Genomic DNA, 14326 nt, shown 5'->3' on the forward strand with positions numbered 1-14326 from the left:
AAAATTTATTGATCGAAAGTCGTTAGAAAATGAGTTTATAGAATTTATTAATAATAAAGAGTCAAAATTCTATTCCGAGGAAAACAAATTATCACCACGTTGAAAGAAGTGTCTTGAGAGTGATCGAGCGTATTTTAATTAATATAAACAAAAGTTTAAAATCATTTATTTATTTGTGTTTTGTTTTATAGCCTTAAACTGCATTACTTTTTGGACTCTCCAATATAAAACAGTCCGATGTAAGCACAAATAGGCACCCAGTTGTCACTCATCACTTAGAATGATAGCAAGGAGCGACCGGCGTTTCAGACGGCCTTGAGGACTGTCAGGAAGTGAAACTAAAGAAAGATGGGCTGCTAAGGGATGGGGATCACCAGTGAGGAGTGGAATTTGTTGTATCGGGATTTTATGGCGTGGGAAACGTAAGAGATGAGGTCTTGGTGGAGGGTGAGAATGGACATATAGGAAGGACTGGGAGGTTTAAATTATAAAGGAATTAGACGCTTTGGCCGAGCTCCTTATTTTTACAGACAGAAAGTCCATATCGGTTTGAGTAGTGTGTTAACTTGATCTTTTATTATTAAGGTAGTGTGTATTTTTTATTATGTTCATATAAAAGCAGCAGAATATAAATTTACGTTTCACAATAATTTCACACAACACAAATATGACACCACAAACTAAACTATTTACATCTGTATTGTATATTTTCCAATCAACAGGTTTTGAAATTCAACCAAGGTCTTAAGGTGACCCGAATAGAGGTCGAAACGTCGGCAAAAAATGGAAAAGGTTTTTTTCTAAACTACCTCATTCTTGATTCGCTCTTCACGAATCCAACAAAGTTTTAAGGTATAGTTTTGATCGAATACCTAAGAATCAAGAGAAAAGTTTGATATGTAATCTAAAAAATATTATCTTGTAAATATAGTGACAATGTTAAGTTGAGAAAATATTTAGCAAATTGTATTATATGTATTTGAATTGATGTGAAATACGTAGACCTATACAATTCCAGGTACAAACCGCTTTAAATAATCATTGGACCTCGTAAAACTTGTTTTCCAGCTCTTCCTATAAAATATTTATAAGATTTTCTTGGTATATGAAATTGCATGTTAAAAAACAATAACGATAGTAGTTTCATTGTCGACCTTTTTACAAATCCCTTGCCAGATGTAAAACGAGTGTTTTTACCAACATTTTTTTAGGGTCTGCTAACTACATTGGCCGTTCTTTCCCCTTTCGTGTATTTTTGGCGTTTTACTCTTTATAATTTCTTCTAATCTATCTCCAATTTGTAATAACATGTTGTATAACGGTAATCTCTCTGAACCTCAGACCCTCGAAGGAGGGATTGAGGATAAAATAACACAAAAACAAACACATATACAAAACATAAAAATTCATAGTAGTCTGGTCAACAGTTACTCGACCCTAGAGTACCTAATATTCCTAAGGGTGGGGATAATATTCTAATTGGGGATAAGACCAACATTCCCGCTAAAAAGTTACATTCACACACCAGACTTCCTTGACACTACCCAAGATTACTCGATATTCCGATCGATATTCGATTAGTGGAGGCTCTTTCAGAGACGTGATAGGTCATCTAAATACTGGTCACTGGTTTCTGAGAAAACATCCATACAACATGTGCATATTGAATGATGAACCTGTATATAAATTATGCAATGAGGAGGAAGAAACAGCCACCCGATTTCGAATGTGAAGCAACCCCTCAATGGAGACATAACCTGGGATACAAATTCAGGGAAAGGAATTTTAGCAACGACAGTCAATGTCCTAGTACTCATTAAAAGAAGGACTAAATCGACGGAATGAACTGAAGAACTAAGAAAGTACAATAAGTTCTGCAACTTTCATTATATATTCATACTCGATATTCCTTGGGGCAATTTGGGATGAGTTAGGACATTTCCATTCATACTAATAACTAATATTCATACGCCAAAACTGATCCATCCTACTCCAGAATACTCAATTTTCCTCGTATTTAGGGATAATCTTCATTTATGCTCATAAATTACGTCCACGAATTCAGTCACATACTCCAGAGAACTAGATATTCCTTAGGGCTGCCCAATTAGAAGCGACACGTACGTGGTAATGTAACAACGCTGGACGGCGCATAGGTCGGATAGTTCCAAGAATTAAAAACACGATATTTTCGAAAATATATTATTTAAAACTATTATTATTTCTGCGTATTTAGTGATTGGGATGATATTAACAAAAGAGTCGCGATGGTAGGAGATTTTACTGCAATGAATGTAAATAGTTTTGAAATATTATGAATAAAATTCTCCTGGTAGGATAGTTTTTAGTTCACTTTTTGTTTCCTTTTCCTTTTTTTTGGTATTTGAGTCGGAGCACATCTTACTCCGCACTCTGCTAAACTTGAGGTACGTATTATCAAGGATTATTATCAGGGGTATTATTATGTTTAAAAGGTAATATTTTGTTTTATTTGCTTTATTTTGTTTAGAGAACTTAATCCACCCGTAAGTTCCTCCAGGGTAATTTGGGATAACCCCTGCCATTCATGCTAATAAATAACATGCACACACCACAATTCATTCAAACTACAGAGTAATCGATTTTCCTCAGAGTGTTTAGGGATAATCCATTTCGTGCATGCTAAATGATTTCATTACCACTATCCCAGAGTACTCGATATTCCTAGTAATCGGGGATAAGTCCTTCCATTCAGGCTACTAAATTATATTGACACTACCCCTACGTCGGCCATTCTCGCTAGTAAACAACATACACACACCGCATTATATTCTCACTACCTCGGAGCGCTGGATATTCCTCGAGATAATCGGAAATAAATACTTTCGTTCCAATCAATCACCAAATTAAAATGAGCCATGTCAATGTATGGCTATGGTGATTATATGACTATACGACTATGTCAATTTTTCTTCAAATTTTACTTTAATTAAAAAGATAGGTTGGTAAAAATAGAACTTAAATACTGCAGTTAGATTCGAAACTTCATTTATTATTCAATGAGAAGCTTTCAGTTACTTGTTTCACTACAAGCTAACATTTTATTCAATTTGAAAAAAAAAGAAGCACTAAAAATAAATGTGTGGTGATTAGTGACCGTTAATCGATATTTATTTAGATAATAAATAAAATACGGAATGATTGGTTACTGTTTGAGTGAATGTATTTATTAGTGCGATAGTAGTGTATGCATGGGTGGGTCTATGGTGGAATATCAAGTACCCCGTAAACCCACCACCTAGGTTAAAGTTTTAGATTAATTGTAATTTTAATTGTACATAATGTATGGATGTATTTATTAGCGTGAACGAGGGCGGGTCTTCAGAGGAATATCGAGTACTCTGAAACCCGCCTATAGGCTAGGCTAGGATTGAATGTTAGTGAATGAGATAGTTTCAGATCCTTTTCACCACGTGTGGGAGGGCTAAAAATGTAGAAATAACGTCTCAGAACACAACCAGAAAGATCGCCAGACTTCCTACAGAAAAGCTAATTAAAAAAAAATTAAATAAATAAATTTATAAAACGTGAGGTGGAAGAAATGTGAGGTGCCGGCAATAGCCCAGGCAGCTAGCCGGCTGGGAAAAAAAAAATAAAATAAAAAATAAAAAAATAAAAAAGATAATATATATATAAAAATATATTTTGCAATTTATAAATTCACTTTTCCACATCTAAAATGTAATTGTAATATGTAAACAATGTTTGTAAATCCCAGGCCCCGAAGATGATATCAATAAAGATCGAAACGTTGGCACGATAAAGAAAATGTTTTTCTAAAACCTAGATCACACCAGACCGCATCTCACGATTTCTAAATAACTAAAAATAAAGATTTACTTATTAACTTTATTTGAAATATATTATTCGTTACGCTACTTGTACCTTATTTGGTACATTAAAATGAATGCGCATTTTTAATGTAAAGGTCGAAAATGTTTACCACAAAATAATTTTGTCGTCTAAATTTTATATAAATCAAAAATAAATATACTGTAATCACATTAGATTCACATCTTGTTAATATAGTTAATTTTTTAAAGTTTGAAGTTGTAATTGTGTATATAAAAATTAAATCGATTTTGTTTTTCTAAGGAACCAACATTAGAATATTTATAAGTAAATGATGTGTATTTCGTCTCAGTGCAAAAGATAACTGTCAAGGATGGCAACTCCGATTTCCTATTAAATTCAGCAGAAAACCTATTTTACAAAACCTGATCGGATGTCCATCCATAAAACTTATATAAGATATTTCCGAGGATATGAAACAACAAAAATATTTAATGCCGTCGTCCGGCAAAGGCATGCAATTCTATGATTGCTGACCTTTTATCTATTAATAAACGGTTGTTTATTCGTATCGATTTCCGGCAAATTCGAGAACAGTGACGATGTCCTTATAAAAATCCGGTTCGATTCCGTTTGCATAATTTTCCCCCTTTAACGGCTAAATGGGGCAATCAGGTTGACAATTAATCTGTCAATATCGCTTAAACCGTCGGCCGTAAATATTACAATGACACGACAATTAGTGGTGGAAAAGGATCCGGCCGGATATGTAAACAACAGGGAGAAGGGCTGGATAATCGATAACAGACAAATATGCGTTTTGGATAGTTAATATGCTTAAGACGTAAAGACGTCAGGGGGAACCCGCTCTAGCTCCAATTACAAATATCGACTTCCCCTTTCATCCATATCCACCTATTTCATCATGTCGAAACAATATTATTTCAAAGTCCATTCGGACGGAAAGTTGAGGGGGTTTCACTCATCCAAGAAAAAACGGACGATCTCATCTAGACTAACACGTATAATAAAAGGTTCTCATTGCAGGTATGGATTCTTGCAGAACCCATAAAATGGCTATTAAATAGAAAAACTAGCACTCCTAGGACGAGTAAGATGAAAAAAAGAAAACAGCTTTTTCAGTAGGCGGCCAGAGGTCATACAAGATCATACAATTCCCTGCAAATGGTCAAAAAATTTAAGAAGAATTTTGAAAACACAGTGAATAGGTTTTTATGCATTTTATGAACGTAAAAATGTGCTGAACACGATTACTTACTGACTTATGAGCTGCAATTGAAAAACAATTCAGAAGGATTTAAATTCAATTAGATCCTGAGCCACTGAAAATGGGCTTAACCTTAATGTAGAAAAGTCTCAGGCGATTGTGTTTGGATTTCGTTCCTTCCTCCAATTCTTACCTTTTACCCCCCGTTTATTTTAAACAAACACCCTATTTCTATCTGTCCGACTGCCAAGAACCTTGGGATTGTACTTGACTGACCTGATCTTGGAAACCTCGTATTTCCTAAATCTCCTGCCGCTGCTTTTTCACCCTAACCATCCCCTGACCAGTTCCTTCGCGCCCGTCACCACATTAGAACTTCCAGTTTCCTTACTATATATATGTTTTACTAATTCTTAGGTTTACTCTACTGTCATACTATTTCTTTCTGAACTCTATCCTCCTGAACCCAGAACCACTGCTTTCAGTCAACCTCATCCGTTCATCTAACCTCTGGAATTCCCTTCCTCACTCTATCAGCCAAGCCCCTTCTCTTCCCACATTTATTCTCGTCTATTTGATTACCTTCTGTCATTGCAACTTAGCACCAGTTGCCCTAATTAAAAAATTATTATTAAATCATCTGTATTATGAAAATTAATTGTCATTTTAAATTTTATTATATTACATTTTAGTTTATGTTTACATTGTATATATTCGTAACTTCGTAATTGTAATTGCTCTTTTGTATTTGTGTTGAGCACGAGTCTAGGATACGGCTTTATTATGTATGTTTGTTATTCCTGAAGTCTTTAAGTCCCAAAAGAAAGTTTGTTTTCTTCCTTTTTCTCACGATTTTTGTGCAACATAGGTGTATCATAACTTGAATAAAAAGAAGGAAAAAATAAATTTGACGCAAACAAAACAGCTTTTTAGTATGTTTAGGGGAGAAACAATTTTCTGTCTCGTTATTCAATAATTAACTATACAAATGAACATACCATGTCGGTAATAATATATCTGAGGAAAATATAAAATAATAAGCTAAAGACATAAATTGGGACGGAGGTATCGACTATTTTCGGATCCGCAGTTACTCGCTGATTACAGCCCAAGCTCTATTATTTTCAGTCCGTGCGTGTACGAACAGTAAATACTCACGGATGTAAACGAAATTAAAATAAACATTTTTATACGAGATTATTTAGGTAATAAGGTTATAATATTTTTTCTATTAACCAAACAGGTCAAGATAAAGTTTGGTTTTTAGCCGATGAAGCTTATTATTTCGTTATTAACAGACAAAGAAATTCGACGTTATTGCTTTTTTAAATTGTTATTCAGAAAACAGCTGTCTTCTCATCACCAGTCTGTTCAAAAAGAAAACATGGAGAAGAACCCTGATTACGACAAATTACTCGGCGAACTGGCCAAGTTCCTGGACACTCTGGAGGGCTCGGACTGGAGCGAGTTCACCGAGATGGAAGAGGCCCTTTCCGAGCTGAAGGGACAACTCGCCCTTTTCAGGGATCATCTCGTAACCAACGGCGACCTGGAAAAGGCATCCGTCGAAGACACACTGAGGGACCTCATTCTCTCGGAGATGGCAGAGATGACCTCGCTGATGGTCAAGCTCAGCACAAATCAGCAGACTCTCGAGGTAAAGTTTGTATGGGTTTAACAAACGGAGTATACGGTTGTGAGATTACTGATTTTGACTAAACATTTTTTGGTAATACTAAATCGGAAAATATTAGACATTCTTAGTGACGTAGCAAAGTAGGATTTTTTAAATAAGAAAATTTATATGATTTTTTCGCACCCCCCCCACTGCCAGCACTTTTTTCTCATTCATCTTACCTCTCCCGTACTTTTTATCGTTTTTAATTAGAACGCCCCCCCCCCAAAAAAAAAAAACGTAATAAAAAAAATTGAGAAAATCAGGTAAAGTTGGTCAAAACTTTGTCCTTCCGAATGCTTCCTCCGATGGTGTAATATTGATACAACTCCACCGAAAACAGGAAACATTATACGGGTTTAGAAATCTATAAACTGCACATAATGGCCCATATTTAGCTCCATAAACAAAATCAGAAATCATTGACATAAAATAATAAAACAAAATAAGTTAATGTAAGCAGAGGTACGAGAAACCCAGCTTTCCAAGGTCCACCGGTTAAAATAGCGCTATCTAGAGAAGTACCGAATTTTTATGTGGAACATCGGTCATAGGCGAGACAAAAAATTGCCCAAGGGAATGTCTGTATGCTTAGGCACGTGCCTAATAGTTTTGCCGTAACCTATAAATGGGGTCATCATTGAATCTATCCGTGTTGTGTCCATGTTTTCTCAGATGACAGTGAAAGATATATAGTCCTGACTAATTGTTGCGATTTTTTTACATACTAATACCTTTTACTAGCTGCTTGGCACAAAGAATGCCGAAAAGTATACTACCAATAAAACATTTGCCTCTTTTTTGGTTAAAAAATCTTACACAATCCATTAATCAATAGACAGCAGAAAGGAACATAGATAAGAAAAGAAAACCTTAATCTGAAGAAATTAAATAGTTAATATAAACATTATAATTTGGCTTTAAATTTTCTAAAAAATACGACTAGACCAAAATTATCAAGTTAATAAATTTAAAAGCTTTACATCTTAGAGGGTAAACTTTACATTAGTAATTATTATAAATTAGATCGTTATTTCGTAGTATTAAATTGATTGACATAAAACGTAGATCCATCACACAACGGGTGATCAATAAGTTCAATGGTAATGTATCCCAGGTACGATAAAGGTTCATTTTTTTAAATTTTTATTTTACGAGGGTTCACAACAGCAGAGGTTATATCAACCCTCGGGGTGCCGGTGTTTTTGAAAAAAATCCCATTTGTAAGTATGTCGGGTTCGAATGCAGGGCCGCTGGATTCGAACCCAGGACCTTTACCTTCCAGTGATGAGCGCCGTGTCAATGCCCCATACCGTTGCGGCCACCGACGCCCCTAAAGGTTCATTAAAGGACCATTATGGTTGTTGACTGGACACTACAAACTTCGGAGGTGTGCATTTAATGAACTCATAGTAGTAGAAATCTATGCATATCGAAAAGAAGAAACAGCGAAAGTTAGTGGGAAGGTTGAGAATGCAGTTTGAGATTTCTACCTGGGAGAGGAAAAGTCAAGATTTGAAGGATAAACACAGACGTTAATACAATTTTGAACTTAATGAAGAACTTTAAACAATGATGGAGATTACACAATAAATTGGTCATGGCAATGTCGTAAAGAACTTGTCGTTGAACAAAGCTATAGACAAGTTGCAGAAGGAAAACGCAACTATGGCAAGGACATAAAGGGTTTAGGCAATTTCAGCAACACTGCTGTTTTTATAATAACTATTATGGTTTTTTATTGACAAATTATGTAGGTACCTGTTTGAACCTTCACACTGGCTAACATTATTTTTTTTTTGTTTCAGCCTTTGAAGACGAAGAACCAGAAGAAGTAAAGCGTTTTAATTATACGTTGTTTTTAACCGTGAAGTGTGTGGTTTCCCTGATAAGCGTTGCATGTTAACGTGTCCGAAGGTGGGAAAGTGAGCGATACGAAGTTTTCCCCGCCCACCTAAGTCGAAGTTTGCACAACGGGCCCCTCGTTGAGCAATTACTGTGTCTACATGTCCGCAACTCCTTAAGTGAGAAACACTTAATAAAGCCGCAAAGAGGCTCCTTCGAGGCCTATTAGCCTCACGTCGATCCGGAATTACTGGAGAATAAAACAACTTATAAACCGATTATTCGAGCGGTGCTGATCAACTAAAACTGAAATAATTGAAAAAGGCGAATGAGATAATTTATCGCACTCACACAACCGCTCTTTCTCTATTATTTAAATTTGTGGGCTTTTCATTTACATTGCAGAGAGAAAGGAGAAAATATTGATATGGTCTAGCTCTCTTGTCAGTTTTTTGTTTCTGCCGGGGTCACTGGTGACTGTGGTCTCCTTTGTCCGCAGGTGATCTAATAGATCAATTGTGAAATTGACCTTACTCTATATCAATATCTCAAACAATCCACATTGCTTGAGATTGTTAGCACATTTTAGGGTGACTTTTTCCCTATTTCCCTAGGTGTTAATATCACCTTTGGCTTTACCATTTTCCGACTAACGCTTCACGATAAAATTACAGATATGTTCCTGCTGACTCATGACAGTATCGGCAGGATTCTGTTTCAGTGTTTTCAATATTTCTTTACATAAATCTGTAGATATCTGGCCGATTGGGAATCATGTCTTTTTTAATGGAATTTAGTGAGTCTATTATTTCCCTCAATACTTGTTTTCTGAGAGAGATGTGATGTTAAGAAATATATAGGTTATACTGCACCTGGAAAATTTATCAAATGTGCAGTTATTTCTTCTTCAACCCATTCCGGTTCTATCATGTTTTGAGGTGAGCCGATTTTGCTGTTCTGGTTCAATGTGGTGAGGGCCGCTCTTTGTTTAGCTAGTTTATTAGGAAATCCCCTCATGCCCCAGGAACCCCAGAGTTATATGTTTGTCTTTTCCCAGGAGTTGGACATACGCTGGACATTCCCCGATCAGCTAAGTTGAAAGTGGAAGTAGAAGAGTCCAAAGCCTTCAATGCTGCTTGGCTGTCTGAGAATATAAGTATTTCTGCCATTTTTAGAGTTCCTGTGCACATTTCTATTGCATGGTTTTCAACCTGGAAAAATGAGGTGCTCAGAGGTTTTGTTAAATCACCAGCTCCCACTTTACGTTCCATGTACCATAGGGGCTCTTCTTTTTTCCCAGGTTTTTCACTCTCCAAACATCTCTTCTTCCTGGCTTAATTTGGGAGGTTCAAAGTTTAATTTTTTTATTTTGGCAGACACCGTTGTAAATATGATGGATATATAGATTTAGACCCTCAGAGAGGTTGTTATTGTATAATTTATATTGATAACAAGTGAATAATCGAAACTTTTTTTAAGTCAGGATTTTATGGTGGGTTTCTCAGGTGGGTCAGGCTTTATTTCATTTTGTCATAAGTGCTTTGTGCACGTTCAAATACCACCCACTGGATGTAATTATTCAATAGTGGTGATCCTAGTGCTTCTATTGCCGATGATTAGCCTGTGATGTTAAGACGCGCCAATTTTTTTTTTAAAGTTGCTGGCATATGTTTATTTGTTAATTTATACGTGTAATAAAGCGTATTTGATTGTCTTTGCACCATGATAATGGGATATAAACAAATAGCAAATTAAATCCAGTCTACAATTGCGCCAAGCTATTAGGAATTATGAAGGGGTAATATTTTTTCCTCCGATTAAACTGTTTGTTTAAAAAATACTGACCTTTTATCATTATTTTGGAAGATTCATTAATATTCAACAGAAAAAAGCTAGTTAATAGCACATATGTTTAATAATTATAAAATAAACATATTAATCTTTTTGCTAACTCCAAATTTAAAAAAAGGTTTATACAAATATTGAATTTTTCCAATAATAAAAGCAAAAACGAGGAAAATACCCGACTTAAATAACAAGTGTCGATGGGAACAAAATGCAGGATGTGCTCCCTCTGCAATATGTCTCGCATTGGCGATCACCAAATTTTAGCTGAGTACCCAATCGTTATTTTTCGTTTTGCCTACTAAATCATTAATTGGAATAATTTGTTTATGTGTATATGTATGTATTATGTTTCCTATTGTATATGTAAAGCCTTGGTTTTTTATTGAAAAAAATAATTTTAAAAGAGGCATTTAAAAAAATATTCGCCTTTATTGGGTTTTTCTGTACGTACTGGTAAATAGCATAATGAATAATTTACACACAAAAGTTTTTTAATTTAAATATAGTATTTAAGCCAATTAAGTAATTGCCCTGGACCAATTAAGTGGGGAAATACTTCGCGAAATATTCGGTTTTTTCAATGTTTAATAGAAAAATGTTACCATTTTGCTATTAGTAGTAAACATTTTATTTATTAACTCTTTTATTTGAAATATTTAATATAATTAACCAATTTTTATTTATTTCCTACTGAATTTGTTTTGATACACCAAGGAAATAAAAAACGTATTAAAATGTAGTCATTAAGGTGTGGTATTTTATGGGTATTGACTTTTACTGTTTATTAACCTACCATCACAGAATAGAAACATTTTCTTTACACGAAGGTTATGTTTTAACAGCACATTGTCTCTCTGCTGGTCGTTGCATCACTAAATATCTTCAGTCTGATGATCAGATGTTTTTGAATTTCGCAACGTTTCATTTTATATTTTTTATTGCCCGTATTCTTCCAGGTTAATTTATAACGGATTTGAGTAATCAATAATATTTGCAAATGTGGAAAGTTTTCACGTACAATTTGCAATGTGAACAATATTAATTTGTGTTCAGGTTTCCCTCTATTCTGAATAACGTTCATGGTTAATAATTTAATTAATGGATGATGGGGTGGTTTGGAGTGGTATAAAGGATCGTTCTGCGGGGGGGGGACTTATTGCTCAACAAGGTCCCGAGCTCGTTTCTCGCTGTCCACCTGCCTGACTCCACACTCGTTCCGCCACAGGGACTTCACATCACTGCCGTCTAAATATTGTTTCTGAGGGTCGTTACGATATTTTAATCCCCGAGTTCGGTTTTCCTTAAAGGCGGCCTTCATTTTTACCATTGACCTTCATTCTGTCTAGGAACTTGTAACTTTTGTCGGATGGAAACGGCCAATATGGATGGACGGGCATCATCATCTAGATCAATAGTTGAACAAGTTTCCTTTCTATTCCGAGTTTGTGCCTCGGCCGGTAATCCACTCATTTATGGATGGAGATTAAATTTGAATTCCAGGAAAAAACACACACTTCTCTGTTACAATTAGAACTATTGATACAATGACATCATTTCCTCATTTGGATATTTTATTTCACACAATACAATAATTGTATCCTTCGCGGTTGTAATAGGATTTATCTGTGATAAAAGGACAGCTGTTTTTGAAAAAAAAAGTTAGCTTACGGCAGATTTTGAAAAATTTCAATGTAACGATAATTTGGCATCTAGCTACTGCAGAAGTCTGACATTTTTTTTTTTTAATTTTAACACAAACACAAATGTGAACTTGAGCCCCCGTAGTACTGGTGTTCTTCCAACGAAGAAACTCATTTTTGAAGGGGGTTGGGATTCCGAATTCAGGGTCGCTGAGATCCGATCCCGCCCCTTCCATTGATGAGTGCCGTGTCAATTTCTTTCAATTGCGGCCACCGGTCCCCTTAGGCGTCAGAAAAGTCCAGAGGCGATGGTGGGATCGAACCCACGACCGCGGGATCTACTAGCCGAGAGTCTGACGCCTGGTAAATCTTACTACGACATAAGTTACGATCTAGTGAGAATTCCTGGTGAAAGAAAATTGTTGGCAAGAAGTTAGTGAGAAATGAGAGAATGGAAAAGAGAGAGAGTTAGTGAGAGAGGGAGAGAACTATTGATAGATGAATATCGTTTTATATTAAAAAAATCTCGTAAATGTAGGTCGCGAAAAACCTATTTTTCAATTAACGATATAAAAACAAACAACATTATTAGATTATGTAGTATAGATAAGCAGCTATATAGATATATAGATAGGGATAGAGTGAGAAAGAAAAAGTAGCGAGAGGGAGATTTTATAAATATAAAGATATATCACGACGCGAGAAAATGACAGAGAAAGAGAGAAGAAAAAAAAATATCCAAACAAATATTTAAAAAAAAGAATAGCAAGATTTTAAAATAATATAAACCAATAGATCTTGTTAAAGAAGCTATTGTCCAGGTAATAATTTAGTTCACTTATTTTGATTCTAATAATTTTATTAAATTAATTTGTTAATGTAAGTATATAATACTATGACATAAGATGCGATCTAGTTAAGAGAATTCCTACTGAAAGAAAATTATTGTCAAAAAGTTAGTGAGAAATGAGAGAAAGAGAGAAAGAGAGAAAGAGGGAAAGAGAGAGAGAGAGAGAGAGAGAGAGAGAGAGAGAGAGAGAGAGAGAGAATGTTGAATGAATATAAATAGTCTTAGAATCCCCCTTAGAATTTTATTTAATATGGATATAAAAATAGGAGTCGTTAGTGAATCCATTACTATGTTTTCAAACTTCATAATTTCAATTTTTTAATGAAGTTTTTAGTTGAGATAAAAAAGTCAGTGTCAAGATATATTAATTGGTCAAGCGGACCACGTAAACTAGCGAATTTTTTATGAAGATTTGTTTTCTTTAAATAATCACCCAACCGTTACCATCAAGTAAGAGATAAAGTTCATAGCAACAGCCAAATATAATTATTCAGAAATCGTGAGATGCGATCTGGTGTGATGTAGGTTTCAGAAAAACATGTTCTTTATCGTGCCAACGTTTCGATCTTTATTGAGATCATCTTCAGGGTCAAAGTGTTTGTCTTCTCTGTAATTGTGCCATTCTTGCGTGTTGTGTTGAGAGTGCCCACTTGCGATATTGTCAGCAACACGATGCATTTGTTGAGTTGTCGAGTGAAATGAGCTGAATCCGAACTGTTGATCTGGAATACTTTAGAATTTCCAATTATAGGGAATAATCGTGGGAGAAGTAGTTTTTCTAGAATTTACTCTCAACACGACACGCAAGAATGGCACAATTACACAGAAGACAAACTTTGAGCGCTGAAGATGATCTCAATAAAGATCGAAACGTTGGCACGATAAAGAAAATGTTTTTCTGAAACCTACATCACACCAGAACGCATCTCACGATTTCTGAATAATTATCGATTAATGGTCACTAATAATCACCACGCCAAATATAATTTTACGATTATTTTGAGTTTATACTGTAATCAAGCCTCAATCAAAACTGTTGTAATTTACCTAAACAGTGAAAATCGGTTAATAATAACATAAAAATTGTAGGTCTGTTTAGCTGGATGTAACATAAGGAGAGTAAATCAGGTAGTAAGTTAGTTTAAGGTGAGGTGAGGTTTGGGGTCGGAGGAAGAGAGGAGAGCTATTTCCAGGATGACCAAAGCGTTTGGTTCAAAACAATACGAATTCGAAGCCGGAGGGTGAGTTAACAGTTAAGTTTAAAACGGGGTTGTTTGGGCGGGGGTGGCAACAAGTAAGGGATGCTGGGTTGCGGTCGAGATGACCGTGGGGCAGATGTGCAAGTTCTAGTGAAGGAAGGAGAAGGAGAGGGGTTGAAGGGTGGTAGTCCAAACAAATCGTCTTCTGCT

General features: G+C 35.3%; 1 protein-coding gene across 1 annotated transcript; it reads left to right on the plus strand.

Annotated features, from left to right (window-relative positions):
• The first annotated feature begins 6288 nt into the window (after positions 1–6288).
• On the plus strand, positions 6289–8857 carry LOC106670738. The gene is made up of 2 exons (XM_014401316.2): positions 6289–6716; positions 8543–8857. The coding sequence occupies exons 1-2, from the start codon at positions 6330–6332 to the stop codon at positions 8570–8572; spliced, it is 417 nt and encodes a 138-aa protein (XP_014256802.1). The 5' UTR covers positions 6289–6329; the 3' UTR covers positions 8573–8857.
• The last annotated feature ends 5469 nt before the right edge of the window (positions 8858–14326 follow it).

Source organism: Cimex lectularius, unplaced genomic scaffold (assembly GCF_000648675.2).
Source record: "Cimex lectularius strain Harlan isolate CLEC.00 unplaced genomic scaffold, Clec_2.1 scaffold175, whole genome shotgun sequence".
In the NCBI taxonomy this organism is placed as follows: Eukaryota; Metazoa; Arthropoda; class Insecta; order Hemiptera; family Cimicidae; genus Cimex; species Cimex lectularius.

Bases quoted from the DNA above. Each gene is read 5' to 3' on its own strand.
- LOC106670738 (XM_014401316.2), top strand. From the start codon at position 6,330: ATGAAGCTTATTATTTCGTTATTAACAGACAAAGAAATTCGACGTTAT. The intron at 6,717-8,542 runs GTAAAGTTTGTA...TTTTTGTTTCAG, and splicing joins CAAATCAGCAGACTCTCGAG to CCTTTGAAGACGAAGAACCA.